Raw genomic sequence first — 13,038 nt, 5'->3', positions numbered from 1 at the left:
TGGACTACATATATTATTTGTAGTATTTATATTAATTATTTTCATTTAATCGAGCTTAATAAAAGTAGTCTAATTTTAGTGAGTTTTTAGCTTGGTAATAGGAAAAATTAATATGAGCCCAAATAAGTAGAAACTAGCTAGACTTTGCCCATTAGGAGTTAATGAAAACCCTAACAGGTTTAAAATTGTAAAAATGGTCATGATCCCCAATATGTCAAATTAAAAACACGCATCTCTTTGTCTCCCCATAAAAAAAGGAACATCAGGTTCCGTTGAGGAATCCATTGTAATGACCTGCCTGGCCGTCACACAACAAACAACACATCACCATACAGAATAGAACATACATATATAGAAATAAAATATATACAATATGTCTAGCCTGGGGCTCAATGTACAAAATACATCCAAAATAGCCAAACTAGTGGCCAAAAACAATAAAAAGTAACTTCATCTACCAGCTACAGACCTGCCTCAAGCACACCAACTTATCCCTGTTCTACTCTCATACAAAGTATGATCATTGCAGTCCAAACCACATGGAAACAACAAAAGGGTAAGCTAGTAAAAAGAATCAGCATACGTATATATAAATACATAAATTATAACAACTACAGCTTATCAGCACATCATCTAGTTCAGCAACATCAACATACAACTCATCACATATACAACTCACATCATTCAGCAAAAATAGAAGTAAACAAACAATGCGTCGTCACGCATATCAGCTCGGAGATCTCCTACAACAGTTCAGCCTTACAGCTTACAACAGCTCAGCCTTACGGCCTACAACAATCAGCCTTACAGCCTACAACAGCTCAGCCTTACGGCCTACAACAATCAGCCTTACAGCCTACAACATCTCAGCCTTACGGCCTACAACAGTTTATATCAGCATGCAGCACAACACAACATAGTAGCAATAATAGCAAACAGCACAGCTCAACATTTCACAGCACAGCTTAAACATCATAATTCAGCATAAACATCTCACAGCATAGCAATATCATCATTCAGCTCAACAATATTCATCAATTTCAGCTCAGCTTAGCAAACATCAACATATATCAGCATTTCTCAACGTATATCAGTATATAACAAAGATCACATCCGCGCCCAACGCACTCATGGTCGCGTCCGGCGTGGCCCAACCAGAGAGCTCTAAGGCTTAAACGCGCCCGGTGCAATTCTAATTGCGCCCGGCGTGCTAGGAGGCAGAGACTCTAAGGAGCCTCAAACGCCCGACATGTCAAACCCACGCTCAGCGCAGGGAAGGTAGAGACCTCCCCAAGGTCTCACGCCCGGCGCAATACCAATTACGCCCAGCGCCACCCCTGGCAGAGACTCCCAAGGAGTCTCCACGCCCGGCGAGACAAAGTCACGCCCGGCGCAACACCAGAAACGCAAAAGCTATGTTACTTACTGATATCGCGCCCAGCGCGGTCCAACCACGCCCAGCGTGGGCCATCCAGAGGCTCCCATTCTCAAGCTCGTCCGACGCACACAACCTTGCGCTCGGCGAGCTTGCCCAATAGAGTCCTCTGATGGTCACGCGTCCGGTGCCAAGAACTGCGCCCAACGTGATACCAAGCAGCAACTCTCCAAGTTCGAAAATTTTGCCCAAACCTGCAAAAATCCAACAGCCCAAGCACATGCAAACCCTCCAAGGAACCACATTTTCATCCAACAACACGAAAACGAATTCATTTTCAGCATGCAACCATCAAACAAGAAAAACCCCAAAATTTCACCCAAAACCCCGAAAAAACGTATTTTCATCAAATCAGCTCATACTCTTCGGAAATCACACAATCCGTGAGTAACTAACTCACTTAACAAATAATCGGTACAAATCCTAGCTTCCCTTACCTCGGTGAAGAGATTCTGAGCTCCGGGAGGAAGAAAGGAGAAGAAATAGACGAACGGAGAAGAGAGATTGTGAAGGAAGAATCCACGCCCTCGGCTAGCTTCTAGCACAACTACACAACACCTACAACCCCAAGGATTCCAGAGAATTGAATAAGGTAAGTGAGAATTGAGAGGGAAGGGAGAAGTGAGTGAGAATAGAGTTGAGAGGGAGAAAAGAGAGAGACAGGTTTTACATCTGTACTAGTAAGACCATTCGGCCACCAGGTAGCCGATATCCAATCGGCACCCGAACGGTCGAACCAGGTAGCCGACGACTGATCGACCACTGAATGCTCCATAAACTCAGATTACCCCTAATCAAGAGTTAAGGATTACCACTAATCAAGAGTTAAGAGCTAATCACACCAATAAGCCGATTAGAGGCGTATTACCTAATATGATAATCCTGTTGTAGGGCCCATGGGAGTCAAGGCCCATTAATGTCAGTATAAATAGCTCATGTCACGAGGTAACGTCACTGTTCATTAATTACTATCGATATCTGTGCTTGTCCTGACTTGAGCGACGGAGTGCCTTTTGCAGGTATCCTCCCTCTCACCGAAATATTCGTTTAGAGCTCTCGTTTGGCCCTCAAAGAGAAGAAAATTACTAGTGTGCCCTTCAGACAGGTACAACATCCATTAATTTAGTTAAGGAAGATCACTGCACTAAAAGGTTATTCCATTGCAACCTTCGGTCAACGTCAATGAATACAAGTATGTGTTACTAACCTTAATTCTGTAATATATGACACAACGGTTGTTAATATTGATTAATAAAAAATTTCTATTTGTCTTAAGAAGTTTATCCCAACATATTTTATACTTGAGTGCAATACCTCTTTTATTTCTCCATATCTTCCCATTTCTCTATAATCTAACACATTCACCCTTTTATTTTCTATTTATTTGTTTATATTTTCTTCACTTTATTCCTTTCGTATTAACTAAAAGGTTAGAGTGTGTCCAACAAAGTGTTGGAAGGAACCCACGTTTTTTCTTATATTTCTATACATATTCTGATCTACCAAGGTGGAGATTAATAATAACATCTACCTATTTCTTACCTCTTCCTCCTATTTGATGGTCACCGAAAACATTACTCTTCTCTTCGGTTTACTTTTGATATATATAACAATAACATCTACGTATTTTTTACCTCTTCCTCCTATTTGATGGTCACCAAAAGCATTACTCTTTTCTTCAGATTACTTTTAATATATATATATATATATTTAATGTTTAGTGAATAATTTATATCATAATAAAAGATTATTTTTAATTATTAATATTTATTATCATTTTATATAATAGTATAAATAATTAAGGGAAATGTTGCATTTAGAATCTCTTTATTTTTTTAACAAAATAAAAAATAATAAAGTACGTAATTAATTAAAAATGTGAAAAGTTTGAACGTTTGATGAGTGAAATTTATGAGAAAGTTGAAAAGGAAAAAAGAAAAGCTGAAAAAAAGTTAATGGCAGAAAAAGAGCGTATTGAAGATAAGTAAAATTACTTTAAAAAATATTATTCAACATAAATTAGAATAATTTTTTAAGAATTATTATTCAACAAATGATATTTTGACATGGAAACTAACACAATAATTAAGGTCTAGCGTAGTTTAAGGAAAGGTTGGTTCGGCGCTGTTACTAGTTACGACAGAAAGCAAATAATATCATTAATACGATATAACGTAAAGCAAATGACTTTCTGAGTTCTTTTATTTATGATAATATTTGGTGAATAGTAAAATGGGATAACAATTTCTTTCTTTAATTTTTTGGTACATTTTAAAACACTATAAAAATAAATAAAAATAATTTATACGATGCAGTATACAGTGTTATTTCTTATTGTTTAACTGATAAAATTAGTAGCCGTAAAAAAAACTAATAAAATTAGTAATACGAGAAATAGTGTTTGGGCACACCTTTTTAACGTAAAAGAAAAATGCAATACAAATGTCCAAACTTAAATACGTTAATAGGGTGTTTGGATAAAGAATTTTATAAATTCAAGGAATTTTAAATTCTTGGTATTTGAATTACTTTGATTTCAATTTCTATTATTCTTAAAATATTTTATTTGAATGAGTCAATTCAAATTTCTTAAATTTTAAATTGTTAGATTGAATATGATAATTTTATTCCACCATAGTAAAATTGATTTTAAAAATATATTTATATGTTAAGATTTTTAAATTTAAATTTTATAAAAATAAATATCAATCCATTTTTAAATATTTAATAATTTTAAAAATTAATATTAGATAATATTTAATAATTTTAAAAATTAATATAAGATAATATTTAATAATTTTAAAAATATTTTTGAATATCTAATAATTAAAAGAATGAAGAGATAAGATAAAATATATAGGTGAAATAAGAAAAATAAATATGAGGAATTTCAAATTCTTCCATTTTTGGGAGAATTTGAAATTTTACTATTTTAAGGAATTTCACAAATGCTTAGATTTCAAATTCTTTGTAAATTCCTTATCCAAACAAAGTATTTCACCTAAAGGAATTTGAAATTCCTCAAATAAATGAATTACCCTATATAAATTCCTCATCCAAACACACCATAAAGCTAGACGGGACAGCTACAAAAGTGATGCGGAAAATCAAAATCACGTAAAATACGTGAACGAAAAGTCACAAACGCAATGAATTTTTTTTTATAAATTTATTTACATTTTTTTTTTTTTACTTTGTTTTCTATTATTGAACTTTACACATAAAATGTAAAACCGAATAAACAAAAAAATAAATTTTTTTCCCATTATTTTTGTGTCACCAAATTATTAAAAATAGAAGACAAAATTTTTAAAAAAAAGCATTTTCTCTTTCCAAATATTCTCAAAATCTAACAGTGATATACCATCTAGCACTGAGGGCTTGTGATCTTATTATTAAATCTACACGGGATATAGTCTCCAAGCAAATGATTCGCGATTCATTGTGAAATCTTATTATTTAAATATAATGCCTGATAAAGCAATTGTTCTTTTAGAAGAACAAGGATGACAAAGTTATTTTCTTTCAAAAAGTTCATAGTATGTTATACATTTCAAAATTTTAAGCAACTTATTCTTATAGCTAAACTTTTCATTTTCAACAATATGATGATTATTATGATTCTTGTATGATAAATTAATTAAAATTAAACTGATAAACATATGGCCAACCACCCCATTAAGCAACGTTGTGTGTCTATTTGGCAGCACCGAACAGTTTTTGTTTTGCCTAAAGTGTGTGAAGAGACACGAGAGAGAGAGAGAGAGAGTGAGAAAGTTCGTGGAAACAACCTTCACCGTTCATCAACATCAATCAAGCATATCCATTCTTATCATTTCTCAATCACTGCCATTGATACTGACACGCCTCCACTTTCCAGCTTAATGCTCTTTAACTCCCACTACCTCACTCTCTCATCTCTCAGCCCCTCTTGCCCCTTCAAGGTATCATTTTTTCTTTTCACATTTTCCTTTCTATTTCTCATGTGGGATGTTGTTAGCTTTGCAAAGTAGGGTTTTTTCTTCGAGATTAGCATCAGTTAAAGAAAACTAAAGCAAAGAGAGAATAATGGGTAAGGTAGGGGAGTTGAAACCAATGTGAGTGGATTACAATTGCGAGACCAACTTGGCGAACCATGGTTCGAATCAAATCTCTCTTGGGAGAGGTTTCTACGTAACCATGATTTGAATCCTTGTTGGAAAAAGGTGTTTACATTTAGTATTTTTATATGATATGGTAGTGTCTCAAACATGATAAGATATCCGAAAAAAATAAAGTGCAGTTTAGAAAAGTAATTTAACTATTTTTGTCACCAAGATTTTTTCCACAGCAAGAATGTGATTTGTGCTTGAAAATGTACAATTCTGAGAGATTTGATTTGAATGTTATAATGGAGCTGTTGGTGTTGGGTTTCTTTAGGATAAATAATTTATGGGTGGATCAATTTCAAAACGGAGGAGGAGTTTTAGGCAACGTTCGTCCTCAAGTTTCTTTCCTCAGTATCAATCTCCTTATTTGCCACAAACACAAATCCAAGATCATGGGTCTGCGGGGCATTACGGGTACTCATCTCCAAGCCATAGTGGTGGTCGTGCTCCAGAGCAAGGAAAGCGCTCAGATACGAAGTTTTCAAGGATAGGTGATAATTATAAGAGCTTGGACCAGGTAACTGTTTTTATGCCCCCTCATTCTTAATGTATGAAATGGCTATAATTCGGATCTTGTGTGTGCATGTCATCTGTAGAGACTGTTCCAGGGTTTATACTGAATGCGTGCAACTTTCCTTGTATTTTTCAATTTTTGAATTTAAGCTCTTAGGTTTTAGAAGCAAAAGCCTATTTCAGATCAGGTCTTGGAGGGTCGTTTTTAACAAGTTGCAACTAATTTCTCGTTTAATTGTTATCTTGACATTGTCATTGTAAGGATGGTAATGCATGTGCTTGCTAAAATAAATGATTTGATTTCCTTTTGTTGTCTATTTGCTTCTAGTTTTATGTGTGCCTTTTGATTCATGGATGGATCATCATTTTTAGCTAATGTTCATGTCTAGCTATTAATCTCATGATTCTCATTATGTCATTGCTATGTTTGTAAATGTTAGATTATTACTAGGCTAAAATCTGGTGCTACACCAGTACTCGGTTTAATTTCATGTTTATGTGACATTCTGAAGTAGTTTTTCATATTGGAAGGTAACTGAAGCTCTGGCAAGTGCTGGTCTAGAGTCTTCCAATCTCATTGTTGGTATTGATTTTACGAAGAGCAATGAGTGGACAGGTTTTGCTTTTTTTAATAACCACCTTCATTTTCTCTCCTTTGTAATTGTGTTAACTTGCATAACTTACCTCGGCATTAGGTGGAAGGTCATTTCAAAGGAGATGCCTGCACCACATTGGTCATGAACAAAATCCATATGAACAAGCTATATCTATCATTGGGAAAACATTATCTTCCTTTGATGAGGATAACTTAATTCCCTGTTTTGGTTTTGGAGATGGTAATATGAGAAACATTGTTATGAATTACTTTCATCAATCTAGTCTAATGTGCTGATGAGTTATATTGTGTGTGGGTTTCATATTGGCAGCATCAACACATGACCAAGAAGTTTTTAGTTTCTGTCCTGATGATAGATTTTGTCATGGTTTTGAAGAAGTGTTGGAACGGTACAGGGAATTGGTCCCTCAATTAAAGCTTGCAGGTATTGAAACATTAGCCAAACTTCATTTCCATTTTATTTTCCCTGTAATTCTTATCAGCTCTCTGCTTATGCTTTTTTCGCCCCTAACTCGTGGCAGGACCAACATCATTTGCCCCAGTCATTGAGATGGCAATCACCATTGTTGAGCAAAGTGGAGGCCAGTACCATGTCTTATTAATTATAGCGGATGGCCAGGTAAAACGTTATGTGAATTGAAATAGACAACTATTTTTACTATTACATAACGAGTGTATCTTGAGATCAAATAATCCAATTTTACTCCAAATAGCAGACACACTTGTTCATATTCAAGTATTAAGAATTGCTAGCTAATTGCTAAATAAAATTGAAATCAAAATAAGAATCAGCTGTAGTTTTCATATGGAACTATTAAGAATCTTTGAGATGATATTAGCTTAGGAACATACTGGCATGGTGTGATCATGCATGCCATTGGCAATCAATTAGCAGTTGGAGACTAATTATAAATGAGTTGATATTGAATTTTGTCAACTTGTCACAGGTGACAAGAAGTGTTGACACCGGGCATGGACAGTTGAGTGCACAAGAAAAGAAAACTGTAGAAGCTATTGTGAAAGCTAGGTAATTATCTGTGTGTTGCTTTATTCCTTAGCTTGGTTATCGAGTTTCTAAATTGTGTTTATTGGCAGTGAATATCCCTTGTCAATCATATTAGTTGGAGTTGGAGATGGGCCGTGGGATATGATGAAACAATTTGATGATAACATCCCTGCCCGAGCATTTGATAATTTCCAGGCATGTATCTTCTGTGCAAAAGTTGTCAGTTCTGCTGTTACTATAGAGCATGGCTTGTTTATGCTCTCAATAATGTCAAACTTGATTTTTCTATAATTTTTGTCTTCTGTAGTTTGTGAATTTCACCGAAATAATGTCAAAGAACATGGATCGGTCCAGAAAGGAAGCAGAGTTTGCACTCGCTGCTTTGATGGAAATACCCTCCCAATACAAGGCAACACTAGAGCTTAATATATTGGGGTAATGAATGCTGATTTTTTTTTTCTTCATTGACTTTGCTGCAATGGATATATTTTCTTTTTATGAAAGCCATTTAAGTTAAGGTGTACTACTTTTCAAACAGTGCTCGTAGAGGGAAATCTATTGACAGGTTTCCTCTACCACCACCTCAATATGGCGCACCTCAATATGGCGCAGCATCTTTCAATTCTCCAAAAACTTCTCGTCAGAATAGTTTTCGTCCCAGTGCACCGGCTAGCAAACATGATGTTAGCACAGACCCTCCTGCAAGTTCCATTTCTGATAATCAGGTACTTCCACTCTTTCCTTTCTCTTACTATTGAAATTTCCTTCTTTAATTTGCGGATACTGCTGTAGCATGTTTACATCTCCTTGTCCTTCAAGTCCTTGTCCTTCAAGTCCTTGTCATTGCCCTCGATCTTCATGTTGGAGGACAAGACTATTTTGTGGTTTACAGTAGCACTCAAAAGTAGATTTTCATTTACATGATATAGTGCAAATTCAAAGTTTCAAATCCTCTCAAGTATAAACTATTCTGTTATGTAATCCTTGCAGTATTGTGTCATTTGCCTCTCCAATCCTAAGGATATGGCCTTTGGTTGCGGGCATCAGGTAAGGAATCCTAGAAGTCCTCTTAATTTCTCGCATGCATTATAGATTATTGAATGCCTATTATATGAGCCATTTTTATTGATTTGCAGACATGCTGTGAGTGTGGACAAAATCTTGAGTTATGCCCCATTTGCAGGAGTACCATTGTTACTAGATTAAAACTGTATTAGATGATATCTCTTAAAACTTGTCCATGACTTTTCATGTTGAGGTATGAAGGGTTTTCTGCAAATTTCTCGGTGATGAAGGAGGAGGATGGGGTCGGATACATTGAAAAAAATTGCTAAGTAGCTTTTCGCGTTGTACATATTTTTGGTATTTATTTATTCAAGACTATGCTTTGAGCGCATTTTATACAAGAGTTGGATTTGCATTATTATATTAATTTTGTGGCAATTCATCAATATAATTTTTCGTGCTTCTAGATTTTGTTGCTTGTGTATGTGGCTATGTATCTTTTTTTGTCCATATGGTTCAAAATTTAGCACTTCTATAAACTTCCTTGTCGATAGGTAGGACTTGTGAGTTAACTTCTCATACCCTTGTGAAATAACATGGTAGTAGTGTGAATGATGTCTTTCGCAGCATGATGTGGTGAATTCCTAGCATTCCTTAACATTCACTTGTGGGTGACGTGTCGAGTGAAATTTCCGTTGTATAATTGTCGGTGTTGGGAACGTGATGTGATAGACAACCTTTGTCCCTCTGCACTTTCTGCACATTTAGGAAATAAAAAAGTGCCCTTGCTTTTGGGCCGATTATGTAAATAGTAACGAGGTTCCCTTTCTTGGTGGCTGATTAATTAAGTAAGTGCTTAATGGGCTGATTAGGTTTCAACTTTCAACAAATTCAGTTCCTTTTCAACTATCCAACTACTCACGTCTTTCTTCTAGTATACTCTCGTGGTCATGTGTCACTGGGGGTATTATACAACTCTATATTTAGCTTTATTAACACTGTGCACTGCTTATTTTGAAAGTGAAAAAATGTCACTCTTATCATGGCGATGTTATGTAAAAACGAATATTGATCGTAACATCTACTATATAAAATATCACTATTTTTTTATAATAATCATTTTATTAGTATGAGTATCTACCAACTTTGCTTATGATAAATATCTGAGAAAATTTATCAGATCACCTTTCATAGCATCTTTCTTAATCATATTTTTTTTTTCATCTATAAGACTTCAATTTGAAATTTTGCTTAAAAGGATTGAATTCAGTTTTATTTGGACTTTAGTAAATCCTTTTTAAATATTTAATAGAACTATTATCCTTAATGCGAGAGAAAATATGGTATTAGTTCGATTAAATATTTAAGAAAGGTTTATCAATAGATTAGTTGGTTTGAGTGAAATTAGAATTAGATTCCCTAAACAGAATTGAGTTTTAGGATTTAGAATTTATAAAAAAAAAATATGTTTCGGAAATAAAACTTTATTAAAGGTGGTCAGATATGTTTTATGATATAGTTTAATCTTTTGATACTTCCCATCAATAACAAAATTATAAAAAAAATATTCTCATAAAATAATCACACTCAAAGATTGTGATGTGGAACAAAAGAAACAACGAACTAGTATTGTTACAAGTTGAATACAATCTTGCATGAGTCCGAGAGAATTGGATCTAAAACATCACTGAAATGTTATATGATATGAACTTTAGCCAAAATGATTGCGCGCCGTTTCAAGTGCATGAGCGCTAGTAAGTCGTCTCCAAGCAAAACTTAGTGCTACAAAAGGACTCTCCCTTTGAACCTAACAGCCACCACCACCCTCTTGCTATCACAATACGAAACACATGTTCTTCCTCTCTTGCAGAAAAATCATGATCACTATCCTACTTTTCTTGCTTTCTTTTGGATTCAGCAATGGTGCCAATGTGAGATCCTCAGAAGGGAGGATAGGGCAGTGGCAACTGCTCCTTAACAATACTGGCGTGGTTGGCATGCATATGGCTTTAACCTACAAAAACACAGTCATAATGTTTGACCAAACTGGAGCAGGCAAATCCAGTTACCAACTTCGCAGACGGTTCAATGGAAGCAGGTGCACCACAAGCAACCACGATTTGATGGATTCCACATGCTATGCTCATTCTGTGGAGTATGATATCAGTACCAACAAAGTGAGACCTCTGAGGCTTGACACTGATCCTTGGTGCTCCTCAGGTTCATTCCTAAGTAATGGTACACTCTTACAAACCGGTGGATATGAAAGAGGTGCCAAAAGGATCAGACTCTATAGGCCATGTGGGAATCACCAATGTGACTGGATACAATCAAAGAAATCACTATCTGATGAGAGGTGGTATGCTTCGAGTCAGATACTACCAGAACATGATAGAGTGGTGGTTGTTGGAGGAAGAAGAGTTTTCACATATGAATTTGTACCAAAAACTAGTCCCGGAGAAAAATCCTTTGAGCTTCCATTCTTGCACCATACCAATGACAGAAATGCAGGAGGGAACAACCTCTATCCCTTCCTTCACCTCTCATCAGATGGAAACTTGTTCGTCTTCGCCAACCGTGATTCCATCCTACTCAACTTGAGAAGGAACAAAGTGATCAAGACCTTCCCTAGAATTCCAGGACAAGGGTCAAGAAACTACCCTAGCTCAGGCTCATCCGTGTTACTCCCATTGGACCATAGAGACAACTTCACAAAGGCTGAAGTCATGGTGTGTGGAGGTTCATCCACAGGAGCACTTAAAGCTGCTGGTGGGGGAAGATTCTTGCAAGGCTTAAGATCATGTGGTAGGATGGTGATCTCAGGGAACAAACACAAGTGGGATATGGACTACATGCCCCAACCACGTCTCCTACATGACATGCTGATTCTCCCTAATGGTAAAATCTTGATCATAAATGGGGCTAAACAAGGGTGTGCAGGATATGACAATGCTAGAAACGCTTCTCTTGAGCCTTATCTTTATAGCCCTAAAAAAAAACTAGGAAAAAGGTTCACAGTCCTCAAGTCAACCAAGATAGCTAGAATGTATCACTCATCAGCAACTCTTCTTCCTGATGGGAGGGTCTTGGTTGCAGGTGGTAACCCTCATGGGAGGTACACTTTTAACAATGTGGCATACCCAACTGAACTTAGACTTCAAGCATTTGTTCCATACTATATGGAAAGGAGGTACCATAACTTGAGGCCTAGTAACTTGACCATAGAATATGGACATGGTGGTGAGAGCCATGCAATTGGGTATGGGAATGAGTTTAGAGTTAGGTTCTGGCTGGGGAAGGGGCCAAGCAATGAGGTGGGGTTCAGTGCCTATGCACCACCGTTTACCACACATTCCTTTGCGATGAATCAGAGGATGCTGAAGCTGAGGTGCAAGAGCTTGGGGAGAAGTGGTGATGGGTGGGTTGTTGCAGTCTTAGAAGCCCCACCATCACCCCATGTTGCACCTTCTGGTTATTACTTGCTCACGGTTGTGAATGGTGCAATTCCAAGCGTGTCTCTTTGGGTTCAGTTTGCACACGCCTTGGCTTAATGTCTTTGTTCAATACTTCAGTTCCAGTGTACTGATTAAGGAAGAAATTTTCTTATAACGAATTAAAAGCTTTTAGATCACAATTGTATGCCTACAAAATAATTTGACGAGGAGTATATACACAGAGTGGGGTATGTTGCAGACTCGTAGTTTCTTTTTTAACACATCACCATTATTTGATAAGGCTATACAAGAGATCTCTACTTGAATGAGACTAATGTAGAATGAAAGTTTATTTTTTATTTTTCGTCTATATCTCAATTTCTTAATAAATGCCATCACAAATTCACAGACCATGCATATTATTAAAACGGCCAATAAAAGCTGCGAAATACCTTAGACTAGTGGAGCCCTTTAATTGGGAAATGATATTTATTTTATTCATAAATTTTACTTCATTTTTTTTAGTTTTTTTTTACTCTAAATGTCATATCAATATTATATCACTTTAGTATAAATAAATATTAAAATTTAATAATTCAATTTTATAGAAAGACTAAAAATTCATATTTTTAAAAATAGAGAATAAATATCTGAGACTAAAATTATAAATTGAAGAAATTAAAATTAAAAAAATATAATTTAACCTAAAATTAAACACAAGTATTAATAAAGAATAAAATTAAAAAAACATAATTGAAAAATAATCTTTAAAAATACTTTTGTGTAAGATAATCATTCATATTTAATATGTAGGAGTTATTATTGAAGATGTTATTTCACTAATTTAATATCATAGTGTCTATGTATCCTCGTAGAAGAAT

General features: G+C 35.5%; 2 protein-coding genes across 3 annotated transcripts; both read left to right on the top strand.

Annotated features, from left to right (window-relative positions):
* Window positions 1-5,140: 5,140 nt before the first annotated feature.
* LOC109797796 (E3 ubiquitin-protein ligase RGLG2) lies at window positions 5,141-9,189 on the top strand. Of its 2 annotated transcripts, none has more exons than XM_083076615.1 (12): window positions 5,141-5,379; window positions 5,855-6,100; window positions 6,628-6,712; window positions 6,792-6,932; window positions 7,023-7,136; window positions 7,234-7,331; window positions 7,660-7,739; window positions 7,808-7,913; window positions 8,026-8,153; window positions 8,257-8,443; window positions 8,709-8,765; window positions 8,855-9,189. In XM_083076615.1, the coding sequence occupies exons 2-12, from the start codon at window positions 5,867-5,869 to the stop codon at window positions 8,933-8,935; spliced, it is 1,311 nt and encodes a 436-aa protein (XP_082932741.1). In that variant the 5' UTR covers window positions 5,141-5,379; window positions 5,855-5,866; the 3' UTR covers window positions 8,936-9,189. The 2 variants fall into 2 exon arrangements, with proteins under 2 accessions (XP_082932741.1, XP_082932742.1); XM_083076616.1 differs by lacking the exon at window positions 5,141-5,379 and adding an exon at window positions 5,617-5,640.
* Window positions 9,190-10,371: 1,182 nt separating this feature from the next.
* LOC109796235 (aldehyde oxidase GLOX) lies at window positions 10,372-12,527 on the top strand. Its single transcript, XM_020355918.3, has one exon. It carries the CDS (start codon window positions 10,574-10,576, stop codon window positions 12,272-12,274), a length of 1,701 nt encoding a protein of 566 aa, XP_020211507.2. The 5' UTR covers window positions 10,372-10,573; the 3' UTR covers window positions 12,275-12,527.
* Window positions 12,528-13,038: the final 511 nt, after the last annotated feature.

The sequence above is a fragment of the Cajanus cajan genome, chromosome 6 (genome assembly GCF_000230855.2).
Source record: "Cajanus cajan strain Asha chromosome 6, NIPB_CcT2T_4, whole genome shotgun sequence".
In the NCBI taxonomy this organism is placed as follows: domain Eukaryota; kingdom Viridiplantae; phylum Streptophyta; class Magnoliopsida; order Fabales; family Fabaceae; genus Cajanus; species Cajanus cajan.
The sequence above is the reverse complement of the archived record's forward strand: the minus strand, read 5'-3'. Positions and strand labels throughout refer to the sequence as shown.

Excerpts from the sequence above, each read along its gene's own strand:
- LOC109797796 (XM_083076615.1), top strand. The coding sequence starts at position 5,867 with ATGGGTGGATCAATTTCAAAACGGAGGAGGAGTTTTAGGCAACGTTCG. Across the intron at positions 6,933-7,022 it reads CTGTTTTGGTTTTGGAGATG|CATCAACACATGACCAAGAA; the intron begins GTAATATGAGAA and ends TCATATTGGCAG. Across the intron at positions 7,137-7,233 it reads CCCTCAATTAAAGCTTGCAG|GACCAACATCATTTGCCCCA; the intron begins GTATTGAAACAT and ends AACTCGTGGCAG.
- LOC109796235 (XM_020355918.3), top strand. The coding sequence starts at position 10,574 with ATGTTCTTCCTCTCTTGCAGAAAAATCATGATCACTATCCTACTTTTC.